The sequence below is a fragment of the Carya illinoinensis genome, chromosome 7 (assembly GCF_018687715.1).
Source record: "Carya illinoinensis cultivar Pawnee chromosome 7, C.illinoinensisPawnee_v1, whole genome shotgun sequence".
NCBI classification, from domain to species: domain Eukaryota; kingdom Viridiplantae; phylum Streptophyta; class Magnoliopsida; order Fagales; family Juglandaceae; genus Carya; species Carya illinoinensis.
Genome location: NC_056758.1, coordinates 921,038 through 941,425, shown reverse-complemented (window position 1 = coordinate 941,425; position 20,388 = coordinate 921,038). Strand labels below are relative to the sequence as shown.

Here is a 20,388-nt window from a genome sequence, read left to right as displayed (position 1 = left end):
CACAGTCCTTTGGTCAATATATTTTCGTAATTGATTCAGCATTAATGTCAAACTCCTTCCTATAAATCCAAAGTGAAGCATGTTATAGGAGAGATTCCCCTCCTTAAGCGGGTCTGCCATGCCTACAGCAGATCTCTCTACTTTTCTTTACCCTTTGAAAATTTATTTATTTATTTATTTTTTTGTTTACCCCAGTAATAAAATTCTCCTTGAAAATTATCAATTTTTTTTTTTTTAAATTTTATGTAATCACTTTTTTAAGGTACTACCACACCAAAACTATCGAAACGTTGAAATTACCATTCAAGCAAGGAATCAAATACACAGGTTTAATGCAACCCACAATTACCATAATACCTTATTGAAATCATGATTGAAGCAGTCAGATTTAAATAAATAATATGAAAGAAAGTGATGTGACATAATTTTAAGAGTCAGATTTAAATAAATGGAACACAGATGAATGTGTCGAGACAAAGTGTTACATTGTTACAGACGGGGAAACGAGAAACAGGTGCAAATACTGCAAACAATCTACATCTCTCATTATTTATGGCATCCAGAAGATGCAAAGGACATGGGCAGTTTGTGATATTCATGAACACCTCACTCAAAAGTCATATTTTCTGCCTTCTGCCTGATGGAATCAAAGAGCTCAGAAGACAGATAACGCTCTCCACAGCTGGGAAAAACCACCTGCATTACAAACAAAATGGATTAATGGGATTGGAATCAGCACATGCAGACAAGTAAAATTCTACGTCTTTAGTGAACTCAACATAACCTTTTGTCTAGACATGGCACTGGCAAAGCAGAAAACCAACGCGTGAAGGAAAAAAAAAATCAGGTTCGTTCCTGGCAAACAGATGACATACAGCTTTTTCTAGAGTCCACACTCATGCTGGACCTTGTTGAGTAATGTGGAGTCTGGTCCACACCGCTCGAGCGAAATCAGGCAGAGTCGAACGCTCGATGTCAGCTCGACAGTGAGCTCGAGCAGGAGGAGTTCGCTCGAGCAGAGGCATTGGCCGCTCGAGCGAAATCAGGCAGAGTTGAACGCTCGACGTCAGCTCGACAGTGAGCTCGAGCGGGATGCGGAAGGGAAGTTCGCTCGACGCGCGCTCGACACGCCGCTCGAGCGAATATGCGTTTTAGGGATTCCGCCGTTTGAACTATATATATGATTTTTGCCTCTTTTGTCTGTAACAGAGCAGCTACGAAAACACTGTGGATGAATAGTGTTGTGACCCATCTTGTAGTGTGATTCCTCAATAATAAAATCCTCTGCAGCTCCCGTGGACGTAGGCAATTTGCCGAACTACGTACATCTTGTGTCGTGTGTGATTGCGTGTGTGATCGTTTTTTCTCATTCGGTGTTATTTCAATTCATTGTCATCGTTTTTCACAACAATTGGTATCAAGAGCCAAGGTTCGGGTCTGAGGAGAAACGATGGCTGGAGATGAATTGAAGGTATCGGGGATCGAGAAGTTTGATGGCACGGATTTTGGATACTGGAGGATGCAGATAGAGGACTACCTCTATGGGAAGAAACTCCATCTTCCACTATTGGGGCAGCAACCGGAAAAGATGGATGATGCTAGTTGGAACCTGTTGGATCGACAGGTTCTGGGGGTTATTCGACTAACCCTGTCGAGATCCGTTGCACACAACGTCATCAAGGAGAAGACGACGGCGGATCTCATGGCGGCTTTGTCAGGTATGTATGAAAAGCCGTCAGCGAATAACAAGGTACATCTGATGAAAAAGTTATTCAATTTGAAAATGGCAGATAGTACGTCTGTTGCACAACATCTGAATGATTTTAATATTATCACAAATCAATTGTCGTATGTTGAAATTGAATTTGATGATGAGATACGTGCACTGATACTATTGGCTTCATTGCCAAATAGTTGGGAAGCCATGAGAATGGCTGTTAGTAATTCTGCTGGTAAAAATAAACTGAAATATGATGATATTCGTGATTTGATTTTGGCTAAGGAGGTGCGCAGGAAAGATTCAGGCGAGACCTCGGGTTTGAGTTCAGCCCTAAATGTTGACTCTCGAGGGAGATCACATGACAGGAATTCAAACAGAGGAAGATCAAAATCAAAGTATAGGGGCAAGAGCAAGTCGAGGCCTGGTCAGCAGGCAACTTGCTGGAACTGTGGCAAAGCTGGCCACATAAAGAAAAACTGCAAAAACCCCAAGAAGATGGAGAATGATAGTGCTAATGTGGTAACTGAAGAAGTACAGGATGCACTATTGCTTGCAGTTCATAGTCCAGTTGATGACTGGATACTGGATTCAGGGGCTTCCTTCCATACATCTTCCCACCGGGAACTAATGAGGAATTATGTTTCAGGTGATTTTGGGAAGGTATATTTGGCTGATGGTGAGGCTCTGAACGTAGTGGGGATGAGAGACATTGACATTGCACTCCCTGGCAAGAACAAATGGACCTTGCAAAAGGTCAGGCACATTCCTGAGTTGAAGAAGAACCTCATTTCTGTTGGGCAGCTTGATGAGTGTGGTCATTCAGTGGTGTTCTCAGATAGCACCTGGAAGGTCACAAAAGGGGCATTGGTACTAGCTCGGGGTAAGAAAACTGGTACACTTTATATGACTACTGGTTTAATTGACACTATTGCTACTACCGTTGCAGAGAGCACAGCAGATTTGTGGCATTGTAGGCTTGGCCATATGAGTCAGAAGGGCATGACGGAACTTCTGTCTAGAGGCAAGCTACCAGAACTGAAGACAGTTGATCTCGGTATGTGTGAGAGTTGCGTTATGGGGAAGCAAAAGAAGGTCAGCTTCTTGAAAAGTGGCAGGACGCCAAAGACAGGAAGACTTGATCTTGTGCACACAGATGTGTGGGGTCCTTCTCCAGTTGCATCTCTTGGAGGTTCTCGCTACTATGTTACGTTCATTGATGACCATAATAGAAAGGTATGGATTTATTTTTTGAAACATAAATCTGAAGTATTTAATGTTTTCAAAATTTGGAAAGCCATGGTTGAGACAGAGACAGGCTTGAAACTGAAGTGTTTGAGGTCTGACAATGGTGGTGAGTATGTTGATGGCGGGTTCAAGGAGTACTGTGCAACTCTGGGTATCAGAATGGAGAAGACCATTCCTGGGACACCACAGCAAAATGGAGTTGCTGAGCGTATGAACAGGACCATTAATGAGCGTGCTAGAAGCATGAGGTTGCACGCTGGACTACCACCCACTTTCTGGGCAGATGCAGTCAGCACTGCCGTTTATTTGATAAACAGAGGGCCATCAGTTCCACTGGATTGTGGATTGCCTGAGGAGGTTTGGAGCGGGAAAGAGGTTAAGTTTTCTCACCTTAAAACCTTTGGTTGTCTTTCTTATGTGCTTGTTGATTCTGATGCTCGCAGTAAGCTTGAGGCTAAGTCAAAGAAATGCTATTTCATTGGCTATGGAGACGAGGCATTTGGCTATCGTTTCTGGGATGATCAGGGTCGAAAAATCATAAGAAGCAGGAATGTGATTTTCAATGAGAAAATGATGTACAAGGATAAGTCGAGTACAGTTCCTGCAGTAGCTCCTCAGGAGTCCGAGTTTGTAGGATTGGATGACCTGTCAGAGGTCACAGTGCAGTGTAGAGATGAGAGTGACGGGGAGAGTGGGTCCAGTACACCCATTCCTATTATTCTGCAGGCAGTTTCAGAACCGTCTACTCCTACAGTTGCAGTTCGCAGGTCAGTTAGGACTATACGTCCCCCACAGCGCTTCTCACCTACTTTGAATTACATTCTGTTGACAGATGGTGGAGAACCGCAGAGTTATGAAGAAACCTTGCAAGATGAGAATTCTAGCAAGTGGGAGCTGGCCATGAAAGACGAGATGGATTCCTTGCTAGGGAATCAGACATGGGAGTTGACAGAACTTCCATCAGGGAAGAAGGCATTACACAACAAGTGGGTGTACCGGGTGAAAACTGAGCATGATGGCAGTAAGAGGTACAAGGCTAGACTTGTTGTAAAAGGCTTTCAGCAAAAACAGGGTATTGACTACTCTAAGATCTTTTCTCCTGTGGTAAAGATCACAACTATCAGGATGGTACTGGCTATGGTTGCCACTGAAGATCTATTTCTTGAGCAGTTAGATGTGAAGACAGCTTTTCTTCATGGAGACCTTGAAGAAGACATCTACATGCACCAGCCTGAGGGGTTTGTGGTACAGGGAAAGGAAGGTTCAGTTTGCAGACTGAAGAAGAGCTTGTATGGCCTGAAGCAAGCTCCTAGACAGTGGTACAAGAAATTTGACAACTTTATGCACAGTGCAGGGTATATTAGATGTCAGGCAGATCACTGTTGCTATGTCAGGCATTTTGGCAATTCTTACATTATTTTGCTGTTGTATGTGGATGACATGCTTATTGCAGGGGCTAGTATTGATGAGATCAATAATCTGAAGAAGCAGATGTCAGAGCACTTTGCAATGAAGGATTTGGGAGCTGCAAAGCAAATCCTTGGCATGAGAATTGTCAGAGACAGAGTCAGAGGTACGTTGAGACTCTCACAGGCTAAGTATGTGAAAAAGGTACTCAGCAGGTTCAACATGGACAAGGCCAAACCAGTTGGCACACCCTTGGGAAGTCACTTCAGACTCAGCAAGAATCAGTCACCAGAGTCAGAGGAGGAACGAGATTACATGAGTAAGGTTCCTTATGCCTCAGCCATTGGTTCACTTATGTATGCTATGGTTTGCACAAGACCGGACATTGCCCATGCAGTGGGAGTTGTGAGTAGATACATGAGTAACCCAGGAAAGCAACATTGGGAAGCAGTGAAGTGGATTTTGAGGTACCTAAAGGGTTCCTCAGAAACCTGTCTATGTTTCTCTGGAGAGAGCTTGGAGGTGCAGGGCTATGTTGATGCTGATTTAGCTGGAGATATTGACAGCAGAAAGAGTACCATGGGCTTTGTTTATACACTTGGTGGTACTGCAGTGTCATGGGGCTCTAATTTACAGAAAACAGTTTCTTTGTCTACAACAGAAGCTGAGTATATTGCAGTGTCAGAGGCTGCAAAGGAGATGGTATGGCTACAAGGCTTCTTGGAAGAATTGGATAAGAAGAATCAGAAAGGCACTCTCTACAGTGACAGTCAGAGTGCCATATTCCTTGCCAAGAATCCAGCATTCCATTCCAGGACCAAGCACATTCAGATCAGGTATCACTTCATACGGTCATTGTTAGATGACGGACAGTTGTTACTTGAGAAGATATGTGGAAGCAAGAACCCTGCTGATATGTTGACAAAGGGTGTTACGCTTGAGAAACTGAAGTTGTGCGCAACTTCAGTTGGTCTTCTAGAATGAAGACAGGAGCAGTGAGTTGCAGAGGTGGAGGATATCATGTTTGAGGAAGACGGTAATACAGCGAGTGTACCAGTCTCCAAGTGGGAGAATTGTTGAGTAATGTGGAGTCTGGTCCACACCGCTCGAGCGGAGGCATTGGCCGCTCGAGCGAAATCAGGCAGAGTCGAACGCTCGATGTCAGCTCGACAGTGAGCTCGAGCAGGAGGAGTTCGCTCGAGCGGAGGCATTGGCCGCTCGAGCGAAATCAGGCAGAGTCGAACGCTCGACGTCAGCTCGACAGTGAGCTCGAGCGGGATACGGAAGGGAAGTTCGCTCGACGCGCGCTCGACACGCCGCTCGAGCGAATATGCGTTTTAGGGATTCCGCCGTTTGAACTATATATATGATTTTTGCCTCTTTTGTCTGTAACAGAGCAGCTACGAAAACACTGTGGATGAACAGTGTTGTGACCCATCTTGCAGTGTGATTTCTCAATAATAAAATCCTCTGCAGCTCCCGTGGACGTAAGCAATTTGCCGAACCACGTACATCTTGTGTCGTGTGTGATTGCGTGTGTGATCGTTTTTTCTAATTCGGTGTTATTTCAATTCATTGTCATCGTTTTTCACAACAGACCTCACTCCATGCACGTTCAATAGAATTAAGTGCACCACACCATGGGCAGGAACTAAGTACAAAACCAAGTTGGCTAAAGAAGTCTGACTATTTATGCTACTCCTAGGAACACCACTGAAGTATAAGGAGTCAGTCAGCCAAATTCTTCTAAATTTTGTTAGAGATTATTCTGGTTATATTTAATATTGGACTTGAAGCTTTGGAATCCGTAGTTTTTTCTTATATTTCATTCAGATATTAATGACAAAAATGGAACTTCATTCCAAGACGAAACAACTTTGAGCTAGAGATCCATTTAGCACCGCCAATTCGGCACACAAGGCCATATCAAACATGACCCACTGAACCATTCATCAGAACTCATCACATTATCATAATGCATCAGTTATATGCCATACTGACTGCACTTAGCTCGAGGACACAACGAGAGAATTTATGTATCTCAAATGTTCAATCCATATGGAGTCCAAGTCATGTCTGAAAGATCTTCGGAGGGGTGCTGATATGAAGTCTGAATTAAATCAGCTTCGGCACACTATCATAATACAGACAAAATAGAGCAGCAGAGGTTCTATAGCAATTTGGACTAGGCAACTAGACTTACAACAAAGAGTTTTCCAGCATTTTCTGGCCTCCTTGCCAACTTTATTGCAGCAGCCGCTGCAGCACCAGATGAAATCCCCACCTGCAGAAAACATGCCCCCCACATTAAGCACAGAAGTGCAGTATTATAAGAATCTGCGCCTAATGACATCACATAAAATAGGAGTTTCTAACGGTGAGGGCCAGCGTTTCATAGCCCCTGACGAGACCATACAAAGTTTCTTTATCGTTGGATCAACAATGCAATCCTAACAATAGGAGTTTTCTTCTTTTTCTAATTTTTTATTAACTACTAAGATCTTTCGGCTTACTGCAAAATCTTACATTCCTAAATCTAGATGTACTTGAACTTCAGCTAAGTATTATCCATTTTTGCCAATTAAAATTGCTAAGCTTTCCATGTGATTTGTTTAAAATGAATGAATATTCACATCAATGGATAAATGCAACAAAACTACGTGCTTCATATGTTCTTTAAAAAGTCAAAAGCTCCAACAATATAAAGGCTTTGATCCCCAATTTCAATGGGTTGGATATTTTGAAAATTGAAGCGATCAAAACAATTTCTAAACTTCAATTAATTAAACTTTATTATTCACTGGATGCAATCATAAGAATATGGTTATATCAAGTGCAAAAAATCCGATTCCATTGACCATTATGCTCGATTTTGTTCAGCATGCAAATATTATGGTCAGTAGCCTTGGCATGGGCCTTCCTGATCACCTATTGACACCATCCAGGTGAGTAATAATAAAAACAACTAACTTACCAGCAATCCTTCTTTCAAGGCAAGTAGCTTGGCAGTTTCGATAGCTTCCTCACTTGATACCTGAAAAAAGTTACCAAAAACATCATGAGCCATTGAAAGGAAATCCCTGCCTGAATTTGTAACTAAAAGAGATAAGAAATATTGCACGCAAACAGTACCACGCACTTGTCACTATGCTCCAACAAGATTCACGAAGAAAATACTACACCTGAAAATATTATTAGAAAAGGTCTCCATTCATGAAAAAGTACACAGCACACATCATCAGTGACTATCACAAGGATTTGCAACTTTTTTCCACGCCTAGCATGGCATTTTGTCCAAGAAAATAGAACATCCTATTGTCTTCAAGATTCAGATAAAAATACACTCAAATGCAATTATGTTCATGGATACCAAAAATGCAAATAATGGATTTGGCGGTGAGAAAACAAAAATAACAATAACAAAAAAAAAACAACAATAGCAAAGATAAACAAGGCGTCACAAAGAATTTTCTGAACCTGAACCCAGCATGCTTGGATGTTTATTCAGATTTAAAATGTACCAGAAACTAGCAAGAAAGAACCAGTTCTTTAGAAAGAACTGTGATCTTGATTACATAAAGAAATAAGAATATTGCAAGCCCCTAAAACCGACTCAAATCTAGATAATATCCCTTGGACTAAGTACAAACTGAAATGAACTTCCCTAATATATAATGTTAAAAAAAATCTAATGTTAAAACAAACAAGTGCGAAAAATTCTACTTATCATCCCCACACACCACACACCATACATAATTTTTTATTATTTTATTTTTTTTCTCTTACCAAATATGTGGTGTATGGATGATGAGTAGAAGAACTCAATTAGTTTAGGAAGAATAAAACCAAAAATTAAAATTAAAAAATAATAATAATAATAATAATAATAAAAAGTGTGGTGTGTGGTGTGTGGGGATGATGAGTAGCAAAGCTCAACAAGTGCATAATAGACAATTGAACCAAACTGAAATGAACATTTGCCTATCCCCTTATTATGATGCAATCTGGCCATGCTTATTCTGGATTTTTCACTCAAGAAGTGACAAGTATAACCATATCACAAGCAAATTAGTTCACAGGAGAATCGAAGTGGAGGCCAATAAAATAATTTCCAGACTCACTTGAATAACTTCATCAAGCAGGTTGAGGTCCAGAACAACAGGCACAATACCAGCACCAATTCCTTGGATAAGATGCTTGCCTATAAGTTGTGCATGCATGTAATATGTATAGTTAGAGAACTTACTTTTGGAAATGAAAGAAGATGAAAGCAGACATCTATATAGAACTAAATATAACACATAATTAGACAATGAAGGTAACATCTATGCAACCCAAATTTGGCGGCATATTTGACTGTCCAAGCATGGGCGACTTCTATCTCCATTAAAGGAAAAGAATCTCATATTAAAAGTGATTTATATTGAAACATACCAGAGAAATTGTCAAATTATTTTCAAAGCACAGGTAAATTCTGACTTTACTAGGATTTGTACTTAAATGGATCTGATTTACAAAAGCATGACTTATGATTTTGTTTTCTTTTGATAAGTAAAACAAGCTTTGTTAATTAGCAAAATGGCACCATCAAAGTATACATCAGAAACACCCAAGTAGAACAAGCTTTACTGACCAGGCTTTCCTCCATTCAAGACTGCGCTTTCAACTGGTTCTACCCCATAAACCTATCACATAAACAAAAGAAACATAAAAAGTCACACCAAATAGAGACATGAGCTATTTCTCTTCCCCTCACATACACATACACAAGAGAACCTTGATCTTGGTGTTTTTCTCCTTGAGGAAACTCCCTGCACCAGCTACCGTACCCCCAGTCCCTATCCCTGCAACCAGGGCATCAACTTTCCCTCCCGAATCCCTCCATATCTCCGGGCCAGTGGTTTCATAATGGATCTAAAAAAGATTGACAGAACCATCGATTAAGGGTTTCAACAAGCTATCCGCATGACAATAAATCTAACAAAAAAGTACCTTTGGGTTAGCAGGATTTTCAAATTGCTGAAGCAGATAACTATTGGGTATTTGACTGAGTAGCTCATTGGCCTTCTCAAAAAGCCCATTAACACCCTTGGCAGGATCTGTAAGGTACAACTCTGCTCCAAAAGCTAGGGGCACAATTCTTCTCTCAAGACTCATTGAAGCCGGCATGGCAAGTATAAGTTTGTAACCCCTGACGGCGGCGATGAATGCCAACCCAATGCCAGTGTTACCACTAGTAGCCTCAATGAGGACGGTCTTTTGCCGTCATCCAAACATATCAACAATCATAGTATGTTAATCCCACCATTGCATAATAAGGCCAACATATGTAGCAAAATGACTATATCCTCATACAGTCAAATATGTTTTGGTTAAAGAAAAATGAAAGATGGGAAAAAAAATTTTACTCCAATATGAGCATCACCAAACTATCAAACACATCCCTGAAAAATACTCATGGTCTAACTTGTTGAGTCATAATAGAGGGTTAACGTAAGCACAAGTGTAACCAGATTGTATATGGGATAATTAGTGGAACTTGCATGGCAGGAAAAAGCCACATTGCTGCCCTTGTAAATAAATTTGACGTGGGAAATGGGTTTGGATTCAATTTTTTTCTAGAACAAGGCAGTCAAAAAGTGAAATCTGTATGACCAGTCTAAAAACACTCCAGATTTGGGGGATTTTCAATACTAACCTTTCCCGGAGTAATCAAACCCTTATCCTCTGCATCTGTAATCATGCTATACGCAATCCTACAAGCCAACATACAAAAATGAGTTAGTATCATTTAGTTGCTAGATCACTCTAGTATCATGCAAAAGACAATCAACACAAAGTAATAACATGATATGCCTGTCTTTAACACTAGAACAGGGTTCCATCAACTCAAGTTTGGCGGCAATACGAGCTACACAGCCATCTACAATATGGTTGAGATATACCATTGGGGTATTTCCAATCAACTGCACAAGAAAAATAATAACATTAGCAAGATTGAATTTGAGAAGAAGAGGAGTGAAAGAAAAAATAGTTCTATGACAAGGTAATACTTCAGTAACATCCTTTTTGATTACACACTTGTCCTCCATGTTGTCTTTTGAATGAAACTGCAAACTGATTAAATAAAATTGTAAAAGAGTCAGAAAAACTTTCAAGATACAAAGTTACGGTCCTAAAAAAATTACTGAGATGTCTAGGGCATATTTTAACAAAATCAAGACAAACTAAACTAGAGACAGATCACAAAACATAATCATAGCAAAGAATATTTAACCAGCCAACATATACTCTTCAGAAATCTCCATCTAGTCCTGGAAACAGTCCAGTTATGTCAGATTCTTTACACAGATTGTTTAAAGCTCCACTCAAAGAGCACAATTTTTATTTTTATTTTTTGAAGTCGGGGAACCTCTTCAAGGCAGGGCCCTTCGGACCCACCTCTGCAAAGTAAATTCCGGTCCCGTGCACCTCATCCTCAGAAGTTTCCATCCAGTCCTGGAAACAGTCCAGTTATCTGCAGATTCTTTACACAGATTGTTTAAAGCTCTACTCAAAGAGCACAATTTTTTTTTTTTTGGAAGTCGGGGAACCTCTTCAAGGCAGGACCGTTCAAACCCACCCCTGCAAAATAAACCCCAGTGCCATGCACCTCACCCTCGAAAGTTTCCATCTAGTCCTGCAAACAGTCCAGTTATCTGTAGATTCTTCACACAGATAGTTCCACTCAAAGAGCACAATTTTTTTTTTTTTTTTTTGAAGTCGGGGAACCCTCTTCAAGGTAGGGTCTTTTGGACCCACTCTTGCAAAGTAAACTCCAGTCCAATACACTTTACTTTCGGAAGTTTTCCTATACAAAACTCATTAAATCGCTGGCTTTTCATCATGGATGTGGCACTGTAGCCCCAAAAGATTGTTTGCACTCAAGAGATATTGAACCTTAGACGTTAAAGGGAGTGATACCCAAGACCAAGACCTTCACCACTTGGGTCAATCCCTTGGGGTTCAAAGAGCACAAATTAATAACCAAAAAGGTTCACAAAACAGAAAAAAGGAAAGAAGACTGACAATATTAATGTCAAAGTACTCTATATTCGAAATCCCCCAATAATGTGGATCTTCAAATGAATAGCCTAAAACTAAAAAGCCTTAACTTTAAATAAGAATAGTCTAAGAAGCAGTCCACAAAACAAGGCAGAAAACAGGGAAATAGCTAACACATTTTCAGTACTCAAACTTCTTCGTATAAGAAGTACAAGTACTAGTGCAGAAGTGTGTACTTAGGTAGCGCCGTTTTGTTCTGGAATGTAATAAGCTTGCTTATCAATGAGTATTGAGTAATGAGTAATGGTGCAGAACTTAGCGAAAGAATCGCCAGAACCTCAAAAGTTTAATATGACTTTCAATCACGAGCAAGTGTACACTCAATATAAATAGAGCACAGATGGGAGTCATAACCGAGAAATGTCGAAGAATCCAATTTCGGAAAGATTCCAATAATGCAGAACTTGAAGAAAAAACAAACCAAACCAAGATTCCAATATACGTCGTCGATATTCAACAACCAACAGATAAAAACAGAGCAACTGCCGAAAAGATGTAACACTGTATTAAACAATACGGAAAAAACAGCCTCGTAACTCATAAGGGGGAGAAAAACCAAAGCCAAAGCCTCAAATATACAATACAGCTCACTATCAACTGCCGGAGAGACAAACTGATCAATCCAAGACTGAAGATTTATATCGAAAGGAATCGCCAGCTGCCCAATAAGATTACAGTTAATGCCTAAAATTCGTATAAGAGATGGGTAGGCAGAAAAGAATAATCCGGAATAGCAAGTAAACAAATAAAAACGGAGATAGGGACATTTATGATTTGACATAAAAGTCTATGCATAGGGATTGCTCCGGAGGCGAAATCCATAATATTCGGTAAATTTATAATCTTTGATGTCTAGTTCAATACAATTAAAAAATTTAATAGAAATGAGTCATTATGTATAGTAGAGTTTAGCGCAAGGATCTTTTGTAAAAAACTGAAGTTTCTTTCTTATATAAATCTATTTCTTTAAAGTAATTAAATCTAATTTATCTTATAAAATCTTTTCCTTTCAAATATCTTCATCTCTCTTTAAAAATCTGAGTCTCTATTGCCGAGGAAAAAATAAATAAAAAATTTGAATCTCCTATCTTTTAATAATATCAATAAATTTATCTCTTCTTCCTTGATTTTCGTTGGCCAAGTTCGGGAGAGACGACATACGTAAACCCCACAAAATGGGCATTGATAAAAAGTTCAGAGATTTTTGATATATACAAGCATAGTCGCATACTAATCTATATATCAATACTGATTCATTTATACTTAAAATTTAAATTAATACTGTTTTCAATAAAATCTATTTTTTGACCAATCACATCATATTAATGTACAGATTAATATACAATTATGCTTACAACTATATTTTTCTAAATCCAGATGCTCCAGATAATATATATATATATATATCTTTCACCATTAATGATATATCTTTGATTATATATATATGAAATTAAGGTTGCGTGTCATGCCACTCTAACTCAGCTCCATTTCCGGTTTCCTCCATCCATTTCCATCCATATTTTAGCTCTCTCTTCCTTATCCATATATTTCCATCCATAATATATAATTTGTTGAATTATTGGGGCCAAAAACTAAGGATACAGTTGCTTGCTGCTTGCAACTCTTTAAACTTTCGTATGTTGCTACGTAATTCTTGCTGTTAGCGTGCACGTCTTTCAAGTACTACTTCGTATGGGATGACGTTTGGGTGGTCCACTACACCTCCTGCCAAAATAGAGCTTCACGCTTACACTCAATACTCAACACGGTTGATTACAACTCCCATTAAAAAGGAGGCTGGAGCTCCGTGCTCGCAACCAACGAGGTTGAGTATTTCTCTCGCCTATCTCTACAAGTTAAGCTCTTCGTCGTTTATCATAAAATAAACAGAAAACTAGAAACTAAACGGAAAATCAAAAACCAATTTTTCAAATTTATTTTACAGATTATTGACTTGAAGACTCTTAAGACCTTATTGTTCAGCAAATCGTCCTAAATAATAATGGGTATTTGTAGGGGTCAAATTAGCAGCCTATAATTTAGCTTTGTGATAATGTTGAAAATTAAGTTAAGAGATAAAATTAAAAAGAGATAAGACAAGTTAACTTAGACTCATAAAAGAAAAGAGATTTAGATTTTTAAAAAGAAATAGACTCAGATTCCTAAAAGGAAAATGTTTTGCAAAGTAAGTTGAACTCAATAAAAATAAATAAAAAATTAGATTCAATCACTCTAAAAAAATAAACCTCTATATAAGGAATAGACTCTCCAAAGGCTCTTCACAAAAGCTTTATAGGCCAAACTCCATCATACATAACAACTCTAAAGGATCTCCACGAAATTCCTCCATTGTATTGAACGATATATAAACCATGAAAAATTTTTGAAATCACTCATTATAGTGAATTTCACCTCAGCAACCCGTAGACATAGGCTTTTGTGCCAAACCACATAAATCCCATGTCTCCATTTTTATTTATATATTTGCTATTTATTTTATGGATAAATGCAAAGAGAATCATATCTCCGTTCGAACCGTTATCATGAGCCAGGGATGATTTTTTTCTCCATTCTGGTCTATTATGTGAATTTTAGATATTAAAGTAGGCACCGTTTGTGAAATCAATTTTTAATTCTTAGTTCTTAAGAATTAAAAATTATTAAAAAAATATATAATATTAACTTTATAGAAATACAAAAGTATGGATAATTTTGATAACGGAAAATAATTTGTAAAAACCTTAAATAGACAAATTTTTTTCTCGTAAAAAAGTTGATCCAATCATAAAAAGTGAAAAAAAAAAAAAAAATTCTATTTACTAGATCCATATTTTTACAAAAGACTTACGCTAGATTTATCCATTTATAACTTATACCACCTAGTGGATATGGTATCGGTAACATCTCAGTCATAAGTCATGTTTTCTACCTCACGCCTGATGGAGTCAAATAGCGGGGAAGACAGATAACGCTCACCGCAGCTAGGAAAAACCACCTGCATCGCAAACAAAATGGACTCAGATCAGTATATGCAGACGGGAAAAGTTCTAAGCCATCTAAGCACACTCAAAAATCTCAGTCTAGGCATAGCAACAGCAAAGCATAAATGAACCGAATGTGAACAATGGATCAGTTTTAGTCCTGACAGATAGAAAACATATAGCTTTTTCCCCATTTATAGTTCTCTCTTGTAACTAGGAGTTCTCATTGTATAACTTCTATGCCCTTTTCTTTTCAATAAAATTTTATTTTACCTATAAAAAAAACATATAGCCTTTTCCTAGGGTCCAAACTGAGGTACTGACCTGAACACCATGCACATTCTCAACCGTAGGCATGAATTAAGTACGATCCAGGTTGGCTAAACAAGTCTCAGATATTGATCCTCCTAGGAATGACATTGAAGGAATAGGACAATGCAGTTACCAAATTGTTGTGAATTCTTTTTTAAGTTCCTTTTTCAAAAGATTATGTTATTACTTCAGATTGGACTTGAGTCATTTGAAAGTCTCATTTTAAAGTACACCCCATTCAAGCACCAAATCAATATAGGCACACTATCATAATATGGAGAACGAAGGACAGAAGGGGTTGTAATTGTATAGCAATTTGAAGAAGGAAATTAGACCTACAACAATGAGCTTTCCAGCATTTTCTGGCCTCTTTGCCAACTTTATTGCAGCAGCTGCCGCCGCACCAGATGAAATCCCCACCTGCAAAAAAACAGTTCCCCCACGTTCAGCACAGAAGTGGATGCTCATAGGATAACTTTTTTGATAAGTTGGATGCTCATAGGATAACTGCAGCAAAAGGACTCACAATAGTTCTTGTTAACAAAATTGGACTCTAATAAATTCTTGGAGAACCATTAAAGCTGATCGTTATTAATTACCATACCAGCAAGCCTTCTTTCAACGCAAGCTGCTTAGCAGTTTCAATAGCTTCCTCACTTGATACCTGAAAAGTCACCCAAATATCAGGAGTCAGATAGGAGATTCACATCTGCATTTATACCTGACAAGAACTTACAATGTTTCACTTTTGAATCTTCTAAAACCGTAATAATGCAGGTGTCTGCTATTTTGTTTGGATGGCAATATCAGTTATCTGATATATCCTGTCCAAGTCTTGTTTAACAGAGACACTTAATAAAAAGAAGAAAAAAAGGTCTTGTTTAATAGAGACAGAATAACAAATATAAACAAGGTCTTCCAGATGTTTTTCTATTTTTGATAATTTCAAGATTGGCAGATAAACATTTTTTGGACCTGAAAAAAATACAAATCTCGATTTGCTCTCTTGTGGAATAGAGCTGATTCACACCCAAATGATATGCCTCTTCAACTTTTTTATCTAAACATTACCAAATCATTACAACTTTCCCAATCTTCCAAATAAAACACAAAAAACAATACAACTTTTTTAAATTTCAAAATAAAAATAATATTAAAAAATTATATTCAAATAATTTTTTAACTTTATAATATTTTTCTTCAACTTTTTTTCTCTCATTTTTCAAAACCCAATAAAACATCTTAACTCAAATCATTTCACTATTATTCACAAACCATTTCACTACTATTCATAAAATTCTCATCTCATCCCATTACCCAAACATGTCCTAAAGCACCAAAAAGATCATATTACACGTCAAATCAAATCGGATGCTAATAAAATGGTTTCCAGACTCACTTGAATAACTTCATCAAGCACATTGACATCCAGAACAGTAGGGATAATACCAGCACCGATTCCTTGGATCAAATGCATGCCTTTAACATGAATATGCATGCGGAGCATAGACTATAGTTAGAGAACTGTCATTTGAGAATAAATCCAAACCAAATAAGTTATATAGCATTACTAAATTCCAGATATGAAGCTGCAACTAATGACCAAATTAATGGCAGCCAAGTTCTACAAGAGATTTGACTGCTCATAAATGCACAACTTCTATCCCAATAAAAGAACTCTCAAAATAAAAACTTATATTAATTTAACTATAAATGGAAAATCTTCATTCTGGTTTTAAAAATTGGATAAATTTTGAGTTTACGAGAATTTTTTTATTGAAGTGCTCCCTGAAAGCATGACTTAATAGTCTTATCCATGATTGAGCTTAGTGGTGCTGGCTCTCAGAAAACAGGTACACTTATTAAATTCCCAAAATACACTATTCTGAACTGATTTCTGCAATATGTGCTACCGACACCCTGATCCTCAGTCATCCAAAAATAAGAAGTGGAATTTGTACCAGTGAATCTCAGAAATCTGGCACATCTTCCATGTGATAATGGACTGCTATTATGCTATATATATATATACACTAATAGACAAGAAACAACAGTAGCAAGAAAATAAGGAATACAGGGCATGCACACAATATAAACTGACCAGGCTGTCCTCCACTCAACACAGCACTTTCAACTGGTTCAACCCCATATACCTAAACATAAGCAAGATAAAACATACAATTAGCTTACAATAGTAGCAGGTGTGTTCTCTCTTTCAAACACAAACTCACACACACAAGTCAACCTTGATCTTTGGGTTTTTCTCCTTGAGAAAGTTTCCTGCACCAGTTGCCGTTCCACCAGTCCCTATCCCTGCAACCAGGGCGTCAACTTTGCCTCCTGAATTTCTCCATATCTCTGGGCCAGTAGTTTCGTAATGGATCTAAATGAAGAATAACAAAAAGATTTGTTAACTGTGTCAATCATGACATATTCCAAGATATTTGATGCAAAGAATACCTTTGGGTTGGCAGCATTTTCAAATTGCTGAAGCATATAACTATTGGGTATTTCACCAAGTAGCTCAATAGCCTTCCCCAGATTCCCGCTGAGTCCCTTAACAGGATCTGTTATATACAACTCAGATCCAAAAGCTAGGGGCACAATTCTTCTCTCAATACTCATTGAAGCTGGCATGGTAAGGATAAGTTTGTAACCCTTGATCGCTGCAATGAATGCCAACCCAATGCCAGTGTTACCACTGGTAGGCTCAATGAGGATGGTCTTTTCTCGTCATGGAAATAGATCCAGAATCAATGGAAAATATGGTATTTCCGTGTTACATAATATGATTACATATTACAGGTATCAATTCCATAATCAAACATGATAGATAACAGAAAAAGATAAATTGGAAAACATAATGATGTGAGCATCACTGATTGTGAACGAAAACCCCGAGCTGAGTCTAGCATGAACTAATAATGAGGTTAATATCAGCATATATTGTGACTATGTCAGATGCCTAACAGAACTTGTGAAACTGTCAAAAACCAAACAACCACCATCAAGGGCAGTGTTGAGGGTAGGCAACACTGGAGTCTAATTCTTATAACATCCAGAAGGGCAAAGTTGAAAGGTGCAGAATTTATGCGACCAACAGTAAAATAAATAGATAGTCATGAGACACTAACCTTCCCTTTTGTAATTAGACCCTTATCCTCTGCATCTTTAATCATACTATATGCAATCCTGCTTGTCAATAATCAATTCTATATATTAGAATAAATGCTAGAAAAATATGATCAATACCAACAAAATGAAAAAGATAAGTGAAAAGATTAAATGCCTGTCTTTAACACTAGAGCAGGGCTCCATCATCTCAAGCTTGGCAGCAATACGTGCTACACAGCCATCCACAATACGATTGAGATATACCATTGGAGTATTGCCTATCAACTACACGAGCCAAAAATAAAAAAAAAACATCGGCAAAATCGAAAAATGACCAAAAGCATCATGAAAAATGAAAAGCAGTAGTTATAATTAAAACATTATACTTCAGTAACATCTTTCTTGATCCCGCACTTCTCTTCCATATTTTTTTTTTCTGTAAAACTGCACACCGAGAAAGAAAATTGTGAAAGAGTGAAAGAAGACTCTGGAGACAAGAGTTGCTGCTGAGAAAGCTGGAGAAAATATTAAGAGCACATTTGGATTTGCCTGTAGATAATATCTTGCATTTCGAGATTCACAGAAGAACTTATCTCTTCTTATTGACAAGTAGACTTGAAATAACGAGAACTAAGAAAGAATACACATACACACACAATGCCATACAAATCAATCAGAGCACAAAACTATGTAATGGCCAAGATATTTAAAGTAGAATGCATGCTTAAAGGGGAAAAAGAGGAATGAGAAAAAGATAAACGTAAATAGCTGAGAAATCTCAAGCACGAATGCACTAATGGAAACAGTCCAATGAATAATCAAACGAGCGAAGGCCTTTATCTCATACTTAACAACCAATCTGTGCAGAAAAGACAGCCACAGCTGGGAAATTTGTGAGTGCTCAAAATTTCTTCGTATAAGAACTTCAAATGCCAGCCAAAAAAGCAGCCCAGTACCACAGAATTTTGAGAAAGAATCACAAACCCCCAAAATTATGTCTTAATCTCAACAACCAACTACAAGCAGAGCGAAAAAAGATAAAAGTAAATAGCTGAGAAATCTCAGGCACGAATGCACTAATGGAAACATTCCAATGAATAATCAAACGAGAGAGGGCCTTTATCGAACCAATCTGTGCAGAAAAGACAGTCACAGCTGTGAAATTTATGAGTGCTCAAAATTTCTTCGTACAAGAACTTCAGCTGCCAGCCAAAAAGGCATCCCAGTACCTCAGAATTTTGAGAGAGAATCACAAAGCCCCAAAATTATGCCTTAATCTCAACAACCAACAATAAGCAGAGCAGCAGCAGCATCATTAGAGAAACTCTAATCCATTTAACATGGCAAAGACTCCAATATTTCAAAATATGGATAGGCAACCGTGGAACTTTCCTACTGTTGAGATAGGCATCAGCCACCATGTCCGTAAAACAATAGCACGTGTTAAAAAAGTCTCCGATCAAGTTTTTTTTTTCTTTTTTTCTTTTTCTCTTTTTTTTTTTTTTTTTTTTGGCCTTTTTTAATCTTCCTGAGCAGATTACTTGTGCAGTTGTGCTATGGTAAGATGGAAATATTGGCTCCATAATACCACGTGTTGGGAGAGCAGCCTTCCTAAGTCCCACATGGATAAACTACAAACGAAAAGACCGGAGCAAGAAATATAAATAAGAAGCAAGGCAGACCGTTCAACATACTTACCTGGACGGGGTCGATGGGTGATCAAGAAGGCCCATGGCCTAGGCTAGTGACCTCCATTGCACACAGGAGGGGTGCTCGCCTAAGGTCTCCCCAAGTGGGAGAGCCTACGTCATAATTTGTGGTAGCGGGGGCCTGCGTTCGCGCGGCCCCTACCAATTTTAGACCCAAAATTTCCAAGGCGTGAGCTCTGTAGAGAAGAAATTTCAAGATTTCTAATTTCATACAATAATAACGCTTCAAGTGGTGTCATGCAGCACGATCTTTCTTGCGAGTTTCTATGGATGCCCTAACGAGATGACTTTCTAGAACGCCCTTAATTTTATTAATTTTTTATATTTGAAATAATTTATGCCCGGTTCGATCTGGTGCCGATCGAGTATGGAAGGTCATTTCCGGTTTTATAAGTTGTACTTCTGGACACTGTTTAAAAAATCTCGAAAGCCGAAACCCAAATTTCTTTTATTTGTAGTGTTCTATAATTCTATTGTTCGGGTCAGTCGGTCGTGAATTTTCAAACAAAAAATCGTAGGGATGGACGAGAGGTTTTGGGGACTTGGTTTGACATTTGGTGCCCATGCAGATTGCAGAAGATGACCATGTGGAAGTCATAGATTAAGCTTGGTGGTAGCTAACGATAAAAAAATGGAGAGTGAAGCGGTGCCCAGAAACGTGATTTTTGCACTATGTAAAAGTGGTACCATTTACTGAATTAACGCGAGGAAAAGCCAGTCCAGATCTTGATTTCGGCTTCTGTTTTTGTCGGGTTTCAAAACTATGCAAATGTCCCACATGGACTAAATGGAAAAG

General features: G+C 38.3%; 2 protein-coding genes and 1 non-coding gene across 12 annotated transcripts; 1 reads left to right on the top strand and 2 right to left on the bottom strand.

Moving 5' to 3' along the window:
* Nucleotides 1-417: 417 nt before the first annotated feature.
* LOC122315299 (cysteine synthase-like) lies at nt 418-12,323 on the bottom strand. Of its 6 annotated transcripts, none has more exons than XM_043131135.1 (11): nt 12,014-12,323; nt 10,426-10,489; nt 10,220-10,338; nt 10,071-10,128; nt 9,365-9,628; nt 9,149-9,286; nt 9,006-9,057; nt 8,494-8,573; nt 7,347-7,406; nt 6,576-6,656; nt 418-696 (listed from the first exon to the last, which is right to left on the bottom strand). In XM_043131135.1, exons 2-11 carry the CDS (start codon nt 10,462-10,464, stop codon nt 607-609), a joined length of 981 nt encoding a protein of 326 aa, XP_042987069.1. In that variant the 5' UTR covers nt 10,465-10,489; nt 12,014-12,323; the 3' UTR covers nt 418-606. The 6 variants fall into 6 exon arrangements, with proteins under 6 accessions (XP_042987069.1, XP_042987070.1, XP_042987071.1 ...); XM_043131136.1 differs by lacking the exon at nt 12,014-12,323 and adding an exon at nt 11,831-12,006; XM_043131137.1 differs by lacking the exon at nt 12,014-12,323 and adding an exon at nt 11,653-11,819.
* LOC122315300 (cysteine synthase-like) lies at nt 10,454-20,346 on the bottom strand. 5 transcript variants are annotated; one of them, XR_006244000.1, is made up of 12 exons: nt 19,582-20,338; nt 18,270-18,327; nt 18,059-18,168; nt 17,904-17,961; nt 17,230-17,493; nt 17,015-17,152; nt 16,871-16,922; nt 16,169-16,248; nt 15,374-15,433; nt 15,105-15,189; nt 14,406-14,471; nt 10,454-10,489 (listed from the first exon to the last, which is right to left on the bottom strand). XR_006244000.1 is itself a non-coding variant. In XM_043131139.1 (11 exons), the coding sequence occupies exons 1-11, from the start codon at nt 19,614-19,616 to the stop codon at nt 14,458-14,460; spliced, it is 954 nt and encodes a 317-aa protein (XP_042987073.1). In that variant the 5' UTR covers nt 19,617-20,338; the 3' UTR covers nt 14,264-14,457. The 5 variants fall into 5 exon arrangements, 3 of the variants coding, with proteins under 3 accessions (XP_042987073.1, XP_042987072.1, XP_042987074.1); XM_043131139.1 differs by lacking the exon at nt 10,454-10,489 and having other exon boundaries at nt 14,264-14,471; XM_043131138.1 differs by lacking the exon at nt 10,454-10,489 and having other exon boundaries at nt 14,264-14,471; nt 15,109-15,189; nt 19,582-20,326.
* Nucleotides 19,574-19,734, top strand: LOC122317707. The gene has a single exon (XR_006244623.1). It is a non-coding gene; the product is annotated as a U1 spliceosomal RNA (small nuclear RNA).
* Nucleotides 20,347-20,388: the final 42 nt, after the last annotated feature.